The sequence below is a fragment of the Anolis carolinensis genome, chromosome 3 (assembly GCF_035594765.1).
Source record: "Anolis carolinensis isolate JA03-04 chromosome 3, rAnoCar3.1.pri, whole genome shotgun sequence".
Lineage (NCBI taxonomy): Eukaryota > Metazoa > Chordata > Lepidosauria > Squamata > Dactyloidae > Anolis > Anolis carolinensis.
In genome coordinates, this window is record NC_085843.1 from 212,284,791 (window position 1) to 212,299,955 (window position 15,165).

General features: G+C 38.1%; 1 protein-coding gene across 3 annotated transcripts in view; it reads left to right on the top strand.

Moving 5' to 3' along the window:
• prkg1 (protein kinase cGMP-dependent 1) overlaps nucleotides 1-15,165 on the top strand; it is a 904,903-nt gene that overhangs the window by 782,324 nt on the left and 107,414 nt on the right. For all 3 annotated transcript variants that reach the window (XM_062976200.1, XM_062976201.1, XM_062976198.1), the window contains exon 9: nucleotides 10,934-11,008. In XM_062976200.1, the coding sequence (XP_062832270.1) occupies nucleotides 10,934-11,008 (75 nt within the window). The remainder of the gene's footprint in view (nucleotides 1-10,933; nucleotides 11,009-15,165) is intronic.

Consider the following 15,165-nt stretch of genomic DNA (forward strand, 5'->3'; position numbering starts at 1 on the left):
TACTGGAAACCCATTCGGCTTTGTTGTGTGTGTGTGTGTGTTTAAGTACATGCTTTAAACCTCAATTAATGGCTTATGCCAATACTTTGAGGGTTTTACCTCTTGTGACATTCAGTCTTTACACAGAGGGTGCAGCTCTGTGGCCATTTATATCTTGCTTAAGTTCCATGAAATCTGTGATCTCCAGCTTAAATTTAACCTTGTGGGTATCAGAGCTCCGGTGAGGAAACTGAGCTTCTTTAATTAATTCATGGAGTTCATTTTTGCATGATGATGCAAGCTCATCATTAAAGGAGAGATAGACACAGTAATTCAAGTTAGATCTATAGTTGTTAGGTCTGTCATGTGCCTTGATCTTGGAGAGAGAGAAGAAGCAGACACAGGTCCACCATGTTTTTGTCCTGGGGCAAATTAAACATCTTATCTCCATCCCAACTTTGCTGCACTTTGGCCCCATTTACACTGACGTAGGGATGTGCAGAACAGCAGAAATTTGTTGGGATGGAGATAAGATGTTTGTTCTGTTTTCATTCCAAATTTCAAGTACCCCCCCCCCCCCCCCAATTTCATTTTTGGGAAGATTCTTAAGAACTTTGGCTGGATCCTGAATTATGAATTTGAACAGCCCCCCTCCTAATTCCAAATCTCCCAGAATCTTCCTAAAAACAAAACTGGAGGGAGGGGGGGGGGCACCCGAAATTCAAAACAAAGACTGACAGAAAACAGACGGATTTCTGCCATTTTGCACATTCCTACTTTTTAATCCATATAGAAATGAAATATATTATCATATAATCCAGTTCAATATAGTTAAACAGTATTATGTGAGTCTACACTGACCATATAATGCAGTTCAATCTGCATTATAATGGCAGTGTAGATGGGGCCGTTTTTCGTAGGTGAATGTGGCCCAAGCCTGGATGTCACCTTCCTGATTTATTTTGTGGAGCTAAAATATAACATTAGCACAAGCTTTGGGTGTAAATAGGTGCCTGTTGCAAAATGCGGTCCTGCTTTTAAAACTTAAAAAATTGTAAAAAAGGGAGCACGTACCATTCCATATTGACAGCAAAATTAATTGATAGATAGATGCCTTGGTTTAGTTTTTCTAAAAAAAAACAAAAAACACACACACACACACAGAAAGGAAACCTCATTAGTGTCAACAAAGTACTGGTAATAAAAACTTGTGCTAAGAATTGCTTGCAGGTTTTTTTTTTAAGTCTGGCAGTGAGATATTTCCAGCAGTTCTCCCTTTGATCTACTAGTCAGGTGGGTGGAAGTGTTGCAGTCCCAAAGAACAATCTGGGAGAGAATGAAAAAATAAATAAGAATATAAGAAAGCCCTGCTGGATTAAACTGTCTACTTCTACTTCCAACAGTGGCCAATTAGGTGTCTCTTCCCACACCCACACCTTGAATTGGGATTCAGATCTCCACTGGCATTGAAATGGAAAGCAGTGAGTCTCTGAATATTGTTTCTTTCAGAAACTAATGTTTTACTTGAGCTCACATGTCAAAAGAGAATATGCTGTACCTTTCTGAGTTGATAGGTACAGTATAACACTGTACCTATCAACTCAGAAGTAAAATGTCCTGAATTTGGGGCTTATTTCCAAGTAAAAGTGCATAGGATTCAAGCACTGACATATTTTAAATCTGCTATTAATCATGAAAATGAATGTTTAGCTTTGTTATTAAAAGCAATGGCATCATAATTGGGCTCTGACATTGTTTTCCAAGGGCTGTATCCAAACTGCAATGTGCAGAATCTTGCCCTGGTTTGACCCTGTTATAGTTACACTCACCCATTTGAATTGAAATAGATCTTGAGAGCTACACAGTACATTTGTGTAAAAAGGCATTTCTGGCATGTTGACATGGTCGCCGTATCAGATTGTTTTAAGTGACACAACCATAGTGCTATTACAATTTCTTGTGCCCTATCCGATTAAAATATATGTCATGATTTCAGCTAGTTCTGTGTCTCGACTAGACAGCATAGCAGAAGGTCTGACTTGAAATTTTGTATTTTGTTTTGTTAGTTGCTTAATTACTCCATGTGCTTTAAAAAGCATGTAATCCTTTTAGTTTCTTCCTCATGAAAAAGTAAGTGTTACATCATAACTTAATTACTGTTTAAATACCAAACACATTTCTTGCAACACCACAAGCAGATGACTATTGGGGCTGGTCTTTGCATACATCTGGAGCCCCTTCCACACAGCTGAATAAAATCCCACATTATCTGCTTTGAACTGGAATATATGGCAGTGTGGACTCAGATAACACAATTCAAAGCAGATATTGTGGGATTTACTGCCTTGATATTCTGGGTTATATGGCTGTGTGGAAGGGCCCTGGGGAAAACAAAAGAACAACATTTATTGAGTTAAAGATATATTACGATATTATAGTTTCCATTTATAAGTCATAGACCTTCGTGACCAGGGGGTGTATAAGCTTATTAAGCTATAAACTGCATTGTTTTAAATATAGCATTGAGATTTTTTTTTTTGCAGTTGAACAAAACATTCATCCATATGCTGCACCTATAACTATTTCCTTTTGTTGCGAATTCAATTATGCTATCACAGTTGTCTTGTGGCGTTTTTTTTTTTCTTCCTCTCAGCTTACTGCGTTCTTATTGCACACATCTATTTGACTCTGCAGGGCAGTGCATAAAGATAATGGAATTCTTTTGCTTCTGCTCCTCCAAACAGTGGGAAGTTTAGAATACATTTGAAGGCATGGACTGGTTACCTTTAAAGAGATCACTGAACAGTGTATGCCAACTTTGTAAAACTCTGTTACAAATCTGAGGTTGAAAAGAAATGATAGAGAAAAATCAGCCAGCATAGATAATTGGACTTCCAAGTCAGAATCCATCTTCAAATAGCTCAGAGCACAGTTAACTGCTTCTGCCAAGACTCTGCTCAAAGCATCTGACAAAATTTGGTTTACAACTACTCACTAGTCTCTTAGGCACATATTTGATGCCTCTGGCTGTAGCCGTCAATCTGCTTTCATCACTGCAGTTTGCATCACTGAAATAGGATTGACAACTGTTGAAATTGCCCATTTTGGTTGCAGCCATTTTAGTGGAGCCTGAAGCATAGCCAACTTCCGCATTCAACCGATGTCTATTCATCTTAGATGTATAGCTTAAGGGTGAGGTCTCTATCTGGCAACTGGCCGAAGAGCAAATAGAAATCAAAGTGAGCATGTCATTTCCCCTGGCTGGTTGGCAATTCTACATTGAAATGTGAGATTGTTTATAGAGTACTTAGTGAAGTGTTAAGGATCAGAACGTTTCATAACGATCACTATCTCTGTTATGCCTTCTTGTGACAGTTTTTATTTTTATTTTTAAAAACCTCTCCTTTCTGTATAGATGGGCACACACCTTTGTTTGCTTCTTTAGGCAAAAATCAGTGGTGAGCTTGCTGACTTCAATTATAGTGAGCCTGATGTCAGGCAGCTACAACATACATTAAACCTGACTGTAATGCAACAATTTTTTTACATGGAAATTCTTCCTGTGAATGACCTAAGGGCCACTTTGGATCCATCTGTCTAGTACTTTTTACCCATTTGAATTGCTTCCATTAATTAGAAGGTCTGTTATATGATGATGATGATGATGATGATGATGATGATGATGATAACAATTTTTTACCCATCTCCCTTCATGGCTCGAGGCAGGCCACTATACAGCCAAAAGCACACAATTATATAAATGTACACATTACAATGTATCTCCACAAAACACATACACCAAAACACACAGAACAATGATCAAAATATAGTGGACACAAGACACGATTTTAAAATTAATGATTAAAACTGACTGGTTAGGCCTGCTGGAAGAGCTGGGTCTTCAGTTGTATCTTAAACTCCAACAGCTGATCTAGCTGTCGGAGATCCTCCAACAGCCAGATCAGTTGTGGGGCAGCCGATGAAAAGATCCTGTAGGTAACTGTGGCCAGTCAGGTTGTGGCAGGCTGGAGCAGACACCCCCCAAAGGACCTCAGTGTTTCGGGCATATTGTATGGAAGAAGGTGATCCTGAAGGTAACCTGGACCCAAACTATGTGGGGCTTTAAAAGTCAAAACCAACACCTTATACTTTGCCCGAAAACTAATTGGCAGCCAGTGGAGTGACTTTAGGATAGGTATAATATGCTCACTCCTAGATGTTCCTGTAACCAACCTGGCTGCCGTATTTTGAACTAGCTGGAGTTTCCAAACTTGGTACAAAGGTAGCCCAATGTAAAGTGCATTGCAGAAGTCCAACCTTGAGGTTACCAGTGCATGCATTACCATCTTTAGGTCCTCCAAATCTAGGAAGGAGCACAGCTGGTAGATCAGGCAAAACTGATAATAAGCACTCCTGACCGTTGCCTATAACTGGGCTGACATTTGGAGAGATGGATTCAGGAGCACTAGATAAATTCAGTGGATTAGCGATTGCTCAAAGCAGGTATCTCTCTCCTTCAGTATTCTGTGAGTGATATATTGAACAAGTAGGGCTTGTAAAACGCCTCTCAAATTTTAGTTTTTAATCCCGAATTAGCTAAACTAAATTAAGCAATTTTAGTAATTTTTTTATCAGAAATATTTGAAATATATTTTTCACCATCTCTAACCATTGTGTACTGACCTGTTACTCTTTCTCACTTTTTTCCATGTTTCCCATTGCATCCTAAGTAAAGCAACTCCCAGTAAGGGCCATCTGCTCTTGAGCCCCACACTTTGTGTAGGCAAAGCTGTGTACAAGAATTTCCCTACCCCCTTTTCTCTGTTGCCACTTTTAAATTTCAAATAATTCCTTTAGTAAAGACATTTTATTATTATGCTTTGTTTCCCTAGAAAAAAAATCTTTAATTTATTTTTTAAATTTTGGTTTGTTGAGATTAGATTAGCACCCACCCTATCCACCTTCTGTAAAGACCTAAAAACCCGGTTGATCCAATGTGCCTTTGATTAATCGCTTCAACAATTGACTTGGCCCTTCTAGTCCTAACCTAATATCTGGCTCTTGCATTTAACTACTAGTCCCACCCTTGAAGTATATTGCACAAGCCGTTGCCTCACCCTCTCAGTCCTGAACATGCCCACCATGCTCGGCTACTGGCTGTTGTTGCTGAGGTATATGTTTTAATGATGTTTTATATGGTTTTTAAATTATTGTAATGCAATGTATTTTATGGTGTTATATTTTAATTTCATTTTATTGGGCTTGGTCTCTATGTAAACCGCCCCTAGTCCCTTCGGGGAGATGGGGCAGGATATAAGAATAAAGTTGTAGTTGTAGTTGTTGTTGTTGTTATGAGTATATTCATATTCCTTTCATTGATATTTTTGAAAAATATACAGTGTTTCAAGGATGGTGCATAAAGAAAATCACATTATATATTGCATTATTCTTTTCATAGATTTTCCATTTTCAAAAGAGTACTTTTAAAACCAAATCATAACTCTCAAATGGGTGCATGATAGCAATGAGATAATGCACTTATTTACAGAATGGTGTGGTGTGTTTCCTGTAGCCACATTTTGTTACTGTTATTTAGACTCACATAGATTTCTTACTAGCATGCCTAGGTATTCAAAAAATCAATATCTGGGGTGTTGTGTGGTTTCTGGGTTGAATGGCTGTGTTCTTGCAGCATTTTCTACTGATGTTTTGCCTGCATCTTCAGAGAACATGGCCATACAGCCTGGAAATGACACAATACCACAGTGATTCTGGCAGTGAAAGCCTTAAACAACAAATCTATATATTTTAACTATGGTGAAAAGGTGCTTTTTTGAAATAGCATTAGTGTAAATCTGGTAGCACTGGAAATAACTGTCAGTAGGCCCTTAGTTCTTTTGTGTCTTTCTGGATTTAGGCTGATTAAAACAAAGTAAGATCAGACCAAGGAATCATGGAAAAATACTGCAGGAAGCCAAATTACCAAAAGATTTGGTAGGAAAAGCCAGCTGTAGACAGCTGCGAGATATGAGCCAGCTAGAGAGTCAGACCTGAAGCAAGCCCAAAGTCAAAATCAAGTGATACACTTCTGAGTCATTGGATAACACCACATTTAAGAAATACAAAGAGACAGAAACCATAAATCTTGTTTCTGATAGAGAGCCCCAATTCCAAAAATTGGCATTTTATAGCTCTTTTTACTCAGGAGATCCTAATGTACAGCAAAGGTGAGTGTAGTCAGTTCCTTTTTTTTTTTTTAGTTTTTTTAGTTTTTTTTTAAAGTTACTTCCTCCCAATCAAAGTAATATTTTAGCCTCTTCCATGTTTTTGCTTTTGTTTGTTAGCAGCCTGTTGGATCCCTTACTTCACTGCCAACCAGATAGATAGTTTGCCTGATGATACATCTGCACCCAGTCACTGACATTGTGGCATGTGATGGATTTCCATTATGACATGGATTCCACTGAGAATGTGCAAATTGTTTTCCAAGTATGCCTGGTTTGAATGTCTAGAACAGTGGTTCTCAACCTGTGGATCCCCAAGTGTTTTGGCCTACATAGGCTGAAGCCCCTCAAGCCCCCCCCCCCCGAAATTCTCAGAGTGGTCCGCGAGAAGGGCTTACATTTATTATTTAAACTGTTATGTTTATGAATATCATGATCTGATCACCATGCTCAATATATCCCATATGCATGTGGGTATTGGGATAACGATACAAAAGGTTTGCTAGGGTAGATCCTCTCTCACCCAGACCCCCCCCCCCCCCGAAGCAAAATCCCAGCAATCCTGGCTACTGGCTTGGGCCTACAACTCCCAGAAATCCCAGCCAGTTTGCCAACTGTTAGGATTTCTGGGAGTTGATGGCCAAAACATCTGGGGACCCACAGGTTGAGAACCACTGGTCTAGAAGAAGATGGGTCCTTTTCTAAAATGTTAAACCATGTGAAATTAACATATTTTCAATGGTGTAGCTTCTTTTTCCTGTCATACAGTTTTAGGTAATCAAGTATGTCATCTTCCTTTTTTATTCTGAAAATTGTTATTTCATTTATGATTTAATGGTGCTGAAATGCACGTTTTGCTATTAATTAACCAAGGATGCTGCTATGCACTGATAAATTATTTTGTTATGTATATGTGCCCATTTTTTAAAAAATGAAGCATGAGTGACAGGTAAAGCAGGAAATGCTGGTGCATGGCTAGAGGAGATAATGAGTAAGCATATAATTCCACATGTCAAAAGCTGTGAAATCCTTTAGCTTTGGTTTAGTTATATTTAATAGCATGCCTCCCTTATATTTTACAACTAAATAGAAAACAAAGACAAAGCAGCAACTTCTGTATCATTAGTTCAGAAAGTTGCTGAAGTTTACTTTAATTCCCATGTCTCCAATTATATGGCTATTTACCTTAGAGTAAGTCCAACTTGGACTTACTTCTAATAGGCACTGTGATTGTGCTTTATATTTCATTCAAAACAACTACCACTACCAAATTTTTGCTAATGCTTAATATTTCCATTTTATTTGTCATTAACCCATACAATTGGCTATCCCCCTAATATATTTTCATATCTTCTTCATGCTTTTGTTTATATTGGATAACATAAAACATTGTCAGACAATTTATTTACAAATATCATTTTAGGTAGTTGAAATGTATGATTCCTTCTCTACTCTTTTAAAATGCCAAACTAAACATGGTCTCGTAATGTTGTGTTATCAATCACCATTTGCTGGTTTCATTGATATAGTCAAGATGTAGAACAAGATTTTTCTGATACCGGTATCAATCAATAATTCTGACATTGATTTTTTTTCCCTTTGAAGAGCAACATAAAAGGATGCAGTACAGATTTGGAATAAGCCAGTATACAGGCCATTTTTACAATATGCTTTTATCTATAATCATCCCATGTTGAGTATACTTCATCTTATATCATTTTTGAATCAGCATGGTGTAATGGTTTGAACTACGGGCACATCTACACTGATCACTTACGGTGTGGTGACACTGACAGAGGAGGAAACTTTCAAGGTGAAGCTGATTATACAGAAAGCTCTGGAACTAGGTCAGAGTCTGGATGATGTTTATATGCACTGCAGAGGTTGGCTTTGACGCAGTTCCATGCAGTATCCATGGCTTCATTTGGGATTTTTTTCCTCCACCCTAATGGAGCCCCTGGTGGCACAGAGGAGTAAACTGTTGAGCTGCTGAACATGCTGACCAAAAGGTTGCCAGTTTGAATCCGGGGAGCGGGGCGAACTCCTGCTGTCAGCCCCAGCTTCTGCCAACCTAGCAGTTCGAAAACATGCCAATGTGAGTAGATCAATAAGTACTGCTCTGGCGGAAAGGTAACAGCACTCCATGCAGTCATGCCGGCCACATGACTTTGGAGGTGTCTATGGACAACACCGGCTCTTCGGCTTAGAAATGGAGATGAGCACCAACCCCCAGAGTCGGACACAACTAGACTTAATGTCAGAGGAAAACCTTTACTTTTATTCACCATAATGCGCACATGCGGATCGCTGGAGTATTAATTTCTTAATTAATGTGGTTTATATTAAATTATACCAAGGGCTCTATATCAGGTATCTCTCGACTTCTCATGTAACGGTTTAAAGCCTTTAATGAGCATTGCTGCATGTGTTCACACTATTAAGCTGCATTAAGTGGTAAGTGTACCTGTGCAGATGGACTGTAGAAACCAGGGTTCAAATCCCTTGGATGAATTTAACTCTCAGCCCTTCTCAACGGTGACCATATAATGCAGTTCGAAGCCAGCTTCAAACTGCGATGGCCAGACAACAAATTCCTACAAAAACACAGGGAAAAAAGCCCTTAATGTGCATCAGTGTGCCATAGTTTGTGTAATCACCATCTGGGCCTCAAACTGGGGGGAAATATTCTTGAAATGTACAAGGCTGAATGAAAATGCCACTCCTCAACAGATGGCAGTACTGGTATGTGGCATGTACTGGCTTCTTCAGTAGACTCTCCTCTACAGTTCCATTTGGCAGGAAGCCTTAGCATTGAACGGTTGTGTTGTTAAAGTGCGAAGTATGGAACCCTGCACAGACAGTCGATCAGTGCGACTTAAGCAACGCGCAGTCGTTGAATTCTTAACAGCAGAAGGTGTCACCCCAAAGGAGATTCATCAGAGAATGCAAGCTATTGATGGTGATTGTGTTGATGTGAGTACTGTGCGTCGTTAGGCGAGTACGTTTAAAGATGTTGAAGTGGGAACATCTGACTTGCGTGACAAACAAAGAGTTGGATGTCCTGTGACAGCAACCACCAAGTTTCACAAGCAAAAGGTTGACAGATTGATTCAGGACGATCGTTGTATCACTGAGAGAGAAATTTCAAGCATAATTGGCATTTCACAAAAACATGTGGGTCACATTATTGCTTTGCTTGGCTATCGGAAGATCCGTGCACAATGGGTACTGTGAGACGCTGGTTGCAGAAACAGAATGTCGACTTCTTCCGTGACAGCTTCAGAAAACTTGTTCATTGTTGGCAGAAATGTATCCACTTGTCTGGTGATTATGTGTAAAAGTGAATAGTGGTAGTTAAAGAGCACATTCTAAGGGTTATTCCTGCATTTGATTTATTAAAATATTCCCATCCAAATTAAAGTAACGAAGGTGGAGGCATTACTTTTAATTCAACCCTTGTGTCTATCCATATCAATGTGACACGAAAAGAAGTATGACAGATTGGTGGGTAGCAAATGTCACTATTTTTCAACAATTTGAAAATTGGGATCTTTACCATTGACAAGGCAAAATAAACCATGTCTTTCTTCTTGGGCCTGTAGAAGCACCACTGCCGCTTCCCTGCCTATCATATCCCCAGCAGAGTCTTGCTTGTAAAGTCATTTGATTTGAAATCAAAATGAAGCACCACCATGAGATCAATGATGAAGGGTGTGGGGTCAAAAAGGCTCCTCATTGACCTCATTCATGACAGGGTTCGACTGGGGAGTAGGTTGTAGTCCTGAGGAGAGGGAGGAAATTGGTCCCAATCTGAATTTGGGTGGGAAAAATGTATGACTATTAATATGTCCGTGTAGTATATTATGAGTTAGTATGGTGGTAAGGGAGAAATCGAAACAGCTCTGGGACAGAATAATCCAAATTGCACATAATTTATTTTGCTGGTGTACACAATCCCTCACTGAATCAAACATGGTAATGTGTGGCCCCTTTTCATATGACTATGTCACCAAGCTGCTATTGCTGTAAGAGAAAGTAGTTGGTGATACCAACTTCAAAATTAAAAATGCTTATTCAAAAGTGAAATTGATTCTTTCCTGTAGCTAAGGAGAATGTATGGAACATCCTGACGTAAGGCTGGCCGTGTGTCTTTCTTTACAGATGGGTTTACATTCCTCTCCATTTGAAGAAAGTCTTACAACTATTTTTGAGCTTGTTCACACCAGATTGGTTCAAAGAGAAAGCATTGTAGAAAGGACATATTGGCCTTTGAGGTTGCCCATTAATAATTAGCACTAAGGCCCCTTCTACACTGCCATATAAAATCCAGATTATCTGCTTTGAATTGGATTATCTTGAAGTGTAGATTCATATAATCCAGTTCAAAGCAGATAATTTGGGATCAGATCCTGGGATATAGGAGAGTGTAGAAGTGACTGTAGACATCAGAGACATGGATTATTTAGTTAATCTTCCCAGGTTGTCAAGTATTTTATTTCTATTTAAATTTTCTCAATTCTTTCTAAATTTGCATTTAGACATGAATCTGCTGACAGAAAGAGCCTTCTGTCCAAAGAACCAGAGCTCTGAATTTTAATGTATTTCTCTCTCTCTTTCTGGTAGTTCTTTCCTTCACAGTGCTTTCCTTGACAGGACATACTTTATGAGTAATCTTTCTAGTGTTGTAATTATGCTAGAAATACTCTCTTAATGTGTGTCTTTATTTACAGCTCCTTCAAACATTTGATCGGAGGCCTGGATGATGTTTCCAATAAAGCTTATGAAGATGCCGAAGCAAAAGCAAAGTAAGTGTCCATTAATCTTTCACATTTCTAAATATTTTTTCAGTATTCTTGTCTGCATGCTACATTTATAAAGTAGCAATGAAAGTATCATGTTGAGTTATTTTTTAAAAAGCGCTCCATCTTTAGTGTCATAATAGAGAAGTTGTTGCTAGTAATTAATTTTGTTTAATCATACCAGCTTCCTGTGACACCAAGTTTATCATATGATATTTCTTGGAGCTGATAAATAAAGGCATTCAAAAACAAAAATAACATGTAATCCAGATGATGTAGCTTGGGGTCTGCATTTGGTGAGTAAGGATTAGTGTATAACTGGCTTAGAATTTATGCAGCAATTATTTTCATGGCCCTTCCAGTCAAAAGAAATGGTAAGTGGTAGAGAAAATGGGCATGGAGTAGAAACTGGAAATCACTATACTGCAGACCAACTCTTAGAAGATCATGGCTTAAAGTTAATTGTATTTCAGGATCTCTTCAAGTGAGGCGGCCTTGTGGTAGAAGGAGTTGAAAATGCTAGAACATTTGGTTTATTATTATTTTTACTACCATGTGGATCCAGAATAGGTCCCTACAGACATTTATGGACCCACCTCCAAAACAATCATACTCTGCCATGAGTGACAGCCTATGATGATGATGATGATGATTATTATTATTATTATTATGACAGTGATAATCCACCTGTCCTCATGTCTCAAAGCAGAGCACACTAGAGTTAAAACACATTACCATGAAATACATACAATAAAATGCATATATTAAAAATATGGTACAAATATTTAAATACAATAGTAATAGAATGTAAATTCATGAAGATGCCAGCCACAGGTGCAAGCAAAACTTCAGGAAAAAATGCTATTAGAACAAGGCCATACATCCCGGAAACCACACAACACTCCCGTAAATTCATGGTTTGACTGGGTAAGTTTGCGATCCATAAACCCACAGCTTGTGGAAATAAGACACCCTGTAATGTGCCTAGATAATTTCTCATATGCGTTTCAACTTCATTGCACAGGAAATATTAAATTACTTATATAATTTGCACATAAAGTACGTTGGTAAAACTGGAATAGCAGCTGGCCAACCAAAAATATTTTAGTAAACATATTTATTAAGTGTGGAATAATATCCCCACTAGTGGGCCAGCTGGAAGCAGTACTCCTATAACTGTAGAAAATGTTCTCATTTCTAAAAAAAAATCCAGATATAAATAATCCACATTCCAGCAAATTGATGATAAGGGCTGCTGCAATTGCTACTCAGACTCTCTTCTGCCTGAATGACCTTAATAGAAAGTCTTACAACTGTGCATTACAATTTAATCTTCTCTATGAAACCAAAAATGATTTCTAGAAAAAAATTGCACTCAATGAATAGAAACAAAGATTTTTAGAGGCACAAATGGGAAGGAGTCTAAATATTATATGATACCTGTTTTTAATCATATCTTTAACTTCTCTTGAGGCATTGTTGATAATTATGTAGCATTTTAAAGTATTCAGAGAGTTCTATGCATTCAGATCTGAGTAGGATGATTGCTCAGCACATCTCTGTATGCATAATGTTAGTGGAATGGGAAATCATACTCATAAATGAAATTTAACAGAGTTAACATCCTGAACACACTTTTTTGTGAGAAGGAGACAAGATATAATTCATTTTCTAACTTGTCTTCCTTTATCAGGGATGTTTTAGATTTATTTCAAAGTGCTGCAATCTATATGCATTTTGTTGGATTAGTATGGATCTTTAGTGAAACACAGTTTTGCATGGGAATTCACCTGCTTTAAGACATTTCGGGAACAACATAGATAATGGGATTAAATTGATGACAATGAGTGTTTTAAAATAGAATATGTGTTGGCTGGGTATTTTTATACTTTTACTCTTAGCTTTATCTGTTATAATGCTGTGTGCATTAAAATCTAAGCATACTGCATTGTTATTACTAATAATAGTAATTGTTTCACCCCAGCCATGGGACACCTTTTTACCCAGACACCATGCAGGGATAAGAGAATCCACTAAGTAAAGTTTATTAAGAAAAATATAAAAGATAAGAAGAAGTTTAAACAAACAAACATGAACAAGACCCAAAATCCAGAAACTTGAACACTTGAAGCCTGACCATAGAACTTAAGAGTTGTTCCCACTTGAAATGCAGTGTTGTTCTCACAAAGAGCTGTCCACCTGGAGCCCACTTAAAAGCCTCAATTCCCTCCCATAACATCACTCCTTGTACACATGGTTCTTCTCTGCTTATCTCAAAGCCCCTGGAAAAAGCGAGTCTGTCTCTCTTTCATACTGTCTTGGCGCAGCTGCAGCCACTCTGACCTAGGCAAAATCTCAGCTCCCCCACTTTCCTTTCAGGGGCAAACTCTGTCAGATTGTCATGGGGACCAATTTCTCTTTCTCTAACCTGAGAACCACAAGGAGATTCACTAACACATCTCTACATGCCATTCCCATCCCCCCAAACCCCTCCTGAGACCCTACAAAATCCCCTTTCTCATCCATTGAAGTATCAGATTCTTCACGGACCACAACAGTAGTAATATAAAGTAATTGTGACCCAGTTGAAAGAAGCTGTAGCTGATAACTCATCTCAGATTTTAATTGTTTAAAGAAACTATATATTTATGCTGGGTTTTTGTGTGATCTGAAATGGTCTGATTTAAATAGCCATATGCCTTTTTGGCTTCAACCTAATGACCTTTGGGCTCACTTGAAATGAAGGTATCAATCCCATTGAATCTCCAGAAATTACAAAGTCAAATGCTTTTTCAGAAAATGTGTACATTAGACAAATACCATATATAAATTTGCCCAACTTCTTCAAAGAAATTAAAACAAAAAAGGTATGAAGAAAACAAGAAACATAAAAGGAACTACACATAAAAGACCTTTTTCAGGCTAGCCTACTTCTCTGTAGTTCTTTTCCTTATTCTGCACATGGCAGGGCTCCCCATGATGTTTTTTCACGCAGCTCTAATTGACTCCACTAATTGCCCTTCAAGCGAATATCTTTTAAAGTGTCAGACTGTGAAGTGACAGCAGGAAACACAGTTCTGTCTAAGGAAGGTGCTCACTTGCTAATAAGATAAGTGGTGTAATATTATTGCACCCTTTTTCAGTTTGGACTAGAAAACATCAAATTATTGAGCGTGAATTCAAGAACTGCTTCATAATAACTGGTTTTCTAGATTTAGTTCATAATACTTTCTCCTTCTTGTTCTTTCTAGAAAGAAATAATACACAGCATTATGTGTATTGAAAGCAAAGTAGAACCTAAATGTCAAAAATTCTTTTCTTTTTTTTCAATTGGTTGTTGTATTTTTCTTTGCAATTGAAGAGTTTTTATGTCATGAGTAATTCCAAGCCAGTAATTAGTGGTTAATGATCTATGATCGGAAGAACTTGTTTACTATCTGAGCCACATATGAGTCGTTTTAGTCGAGATTGTACTCCAGAGCAACAAGAACTGCAAGAAAATTACCTTTCTTATCTTTCTTATAGGCAGTTCCCATGTTATGAGCAAGATAGGTTCTGTAGGTTTTTCTTAAGTTGAATGTGTATGTTAGTTAGAACAGGTATATTTTTAAGTGTAACTTCATCCACGCACACACAGCTTTGGATCGCATAAGGCAGGGTTAACACTTCCCTGTAGTGTTTGTTTTCTTCTCTGTGCCCCTGTTCAGGAGATCCCACCTCACTTTCTGTCCCTGTGATAATTGGATTTTGAAAAATTTAGCTTGTTGTGGAGACAAGAAGTGGTGCTAAAGCTTCAGTGGAGACACCTTTTTCCCCATTATAACTCTTTCAGGATTGAATTTCCCTTCTAAGGGGTAGATTTCTCTCACTTCTTATTGTCTCACCCCCGTGTGTAACTATGAATCATTTATAAATTGGATGTTTGTAACTCGGGGACTGCCTAAAAACTCTGGAGGAGCTCGGGCTGTGTGTGTCTTTCAGAGAGAGTAGATGAAATTATTTCAGAACTGACAAGTAGAAGTACTAAGATTGTCAGTTCAGGATTGTCCCAAGCCCTGAGGTTTATGAAAGAAACCTGCAACCTAATGATACTCCCTGGTGGTGACATTAATTGCTGTGCATTAAGTACCAGCCACAGTTGTTTACAGCTTGTCAAGACATAC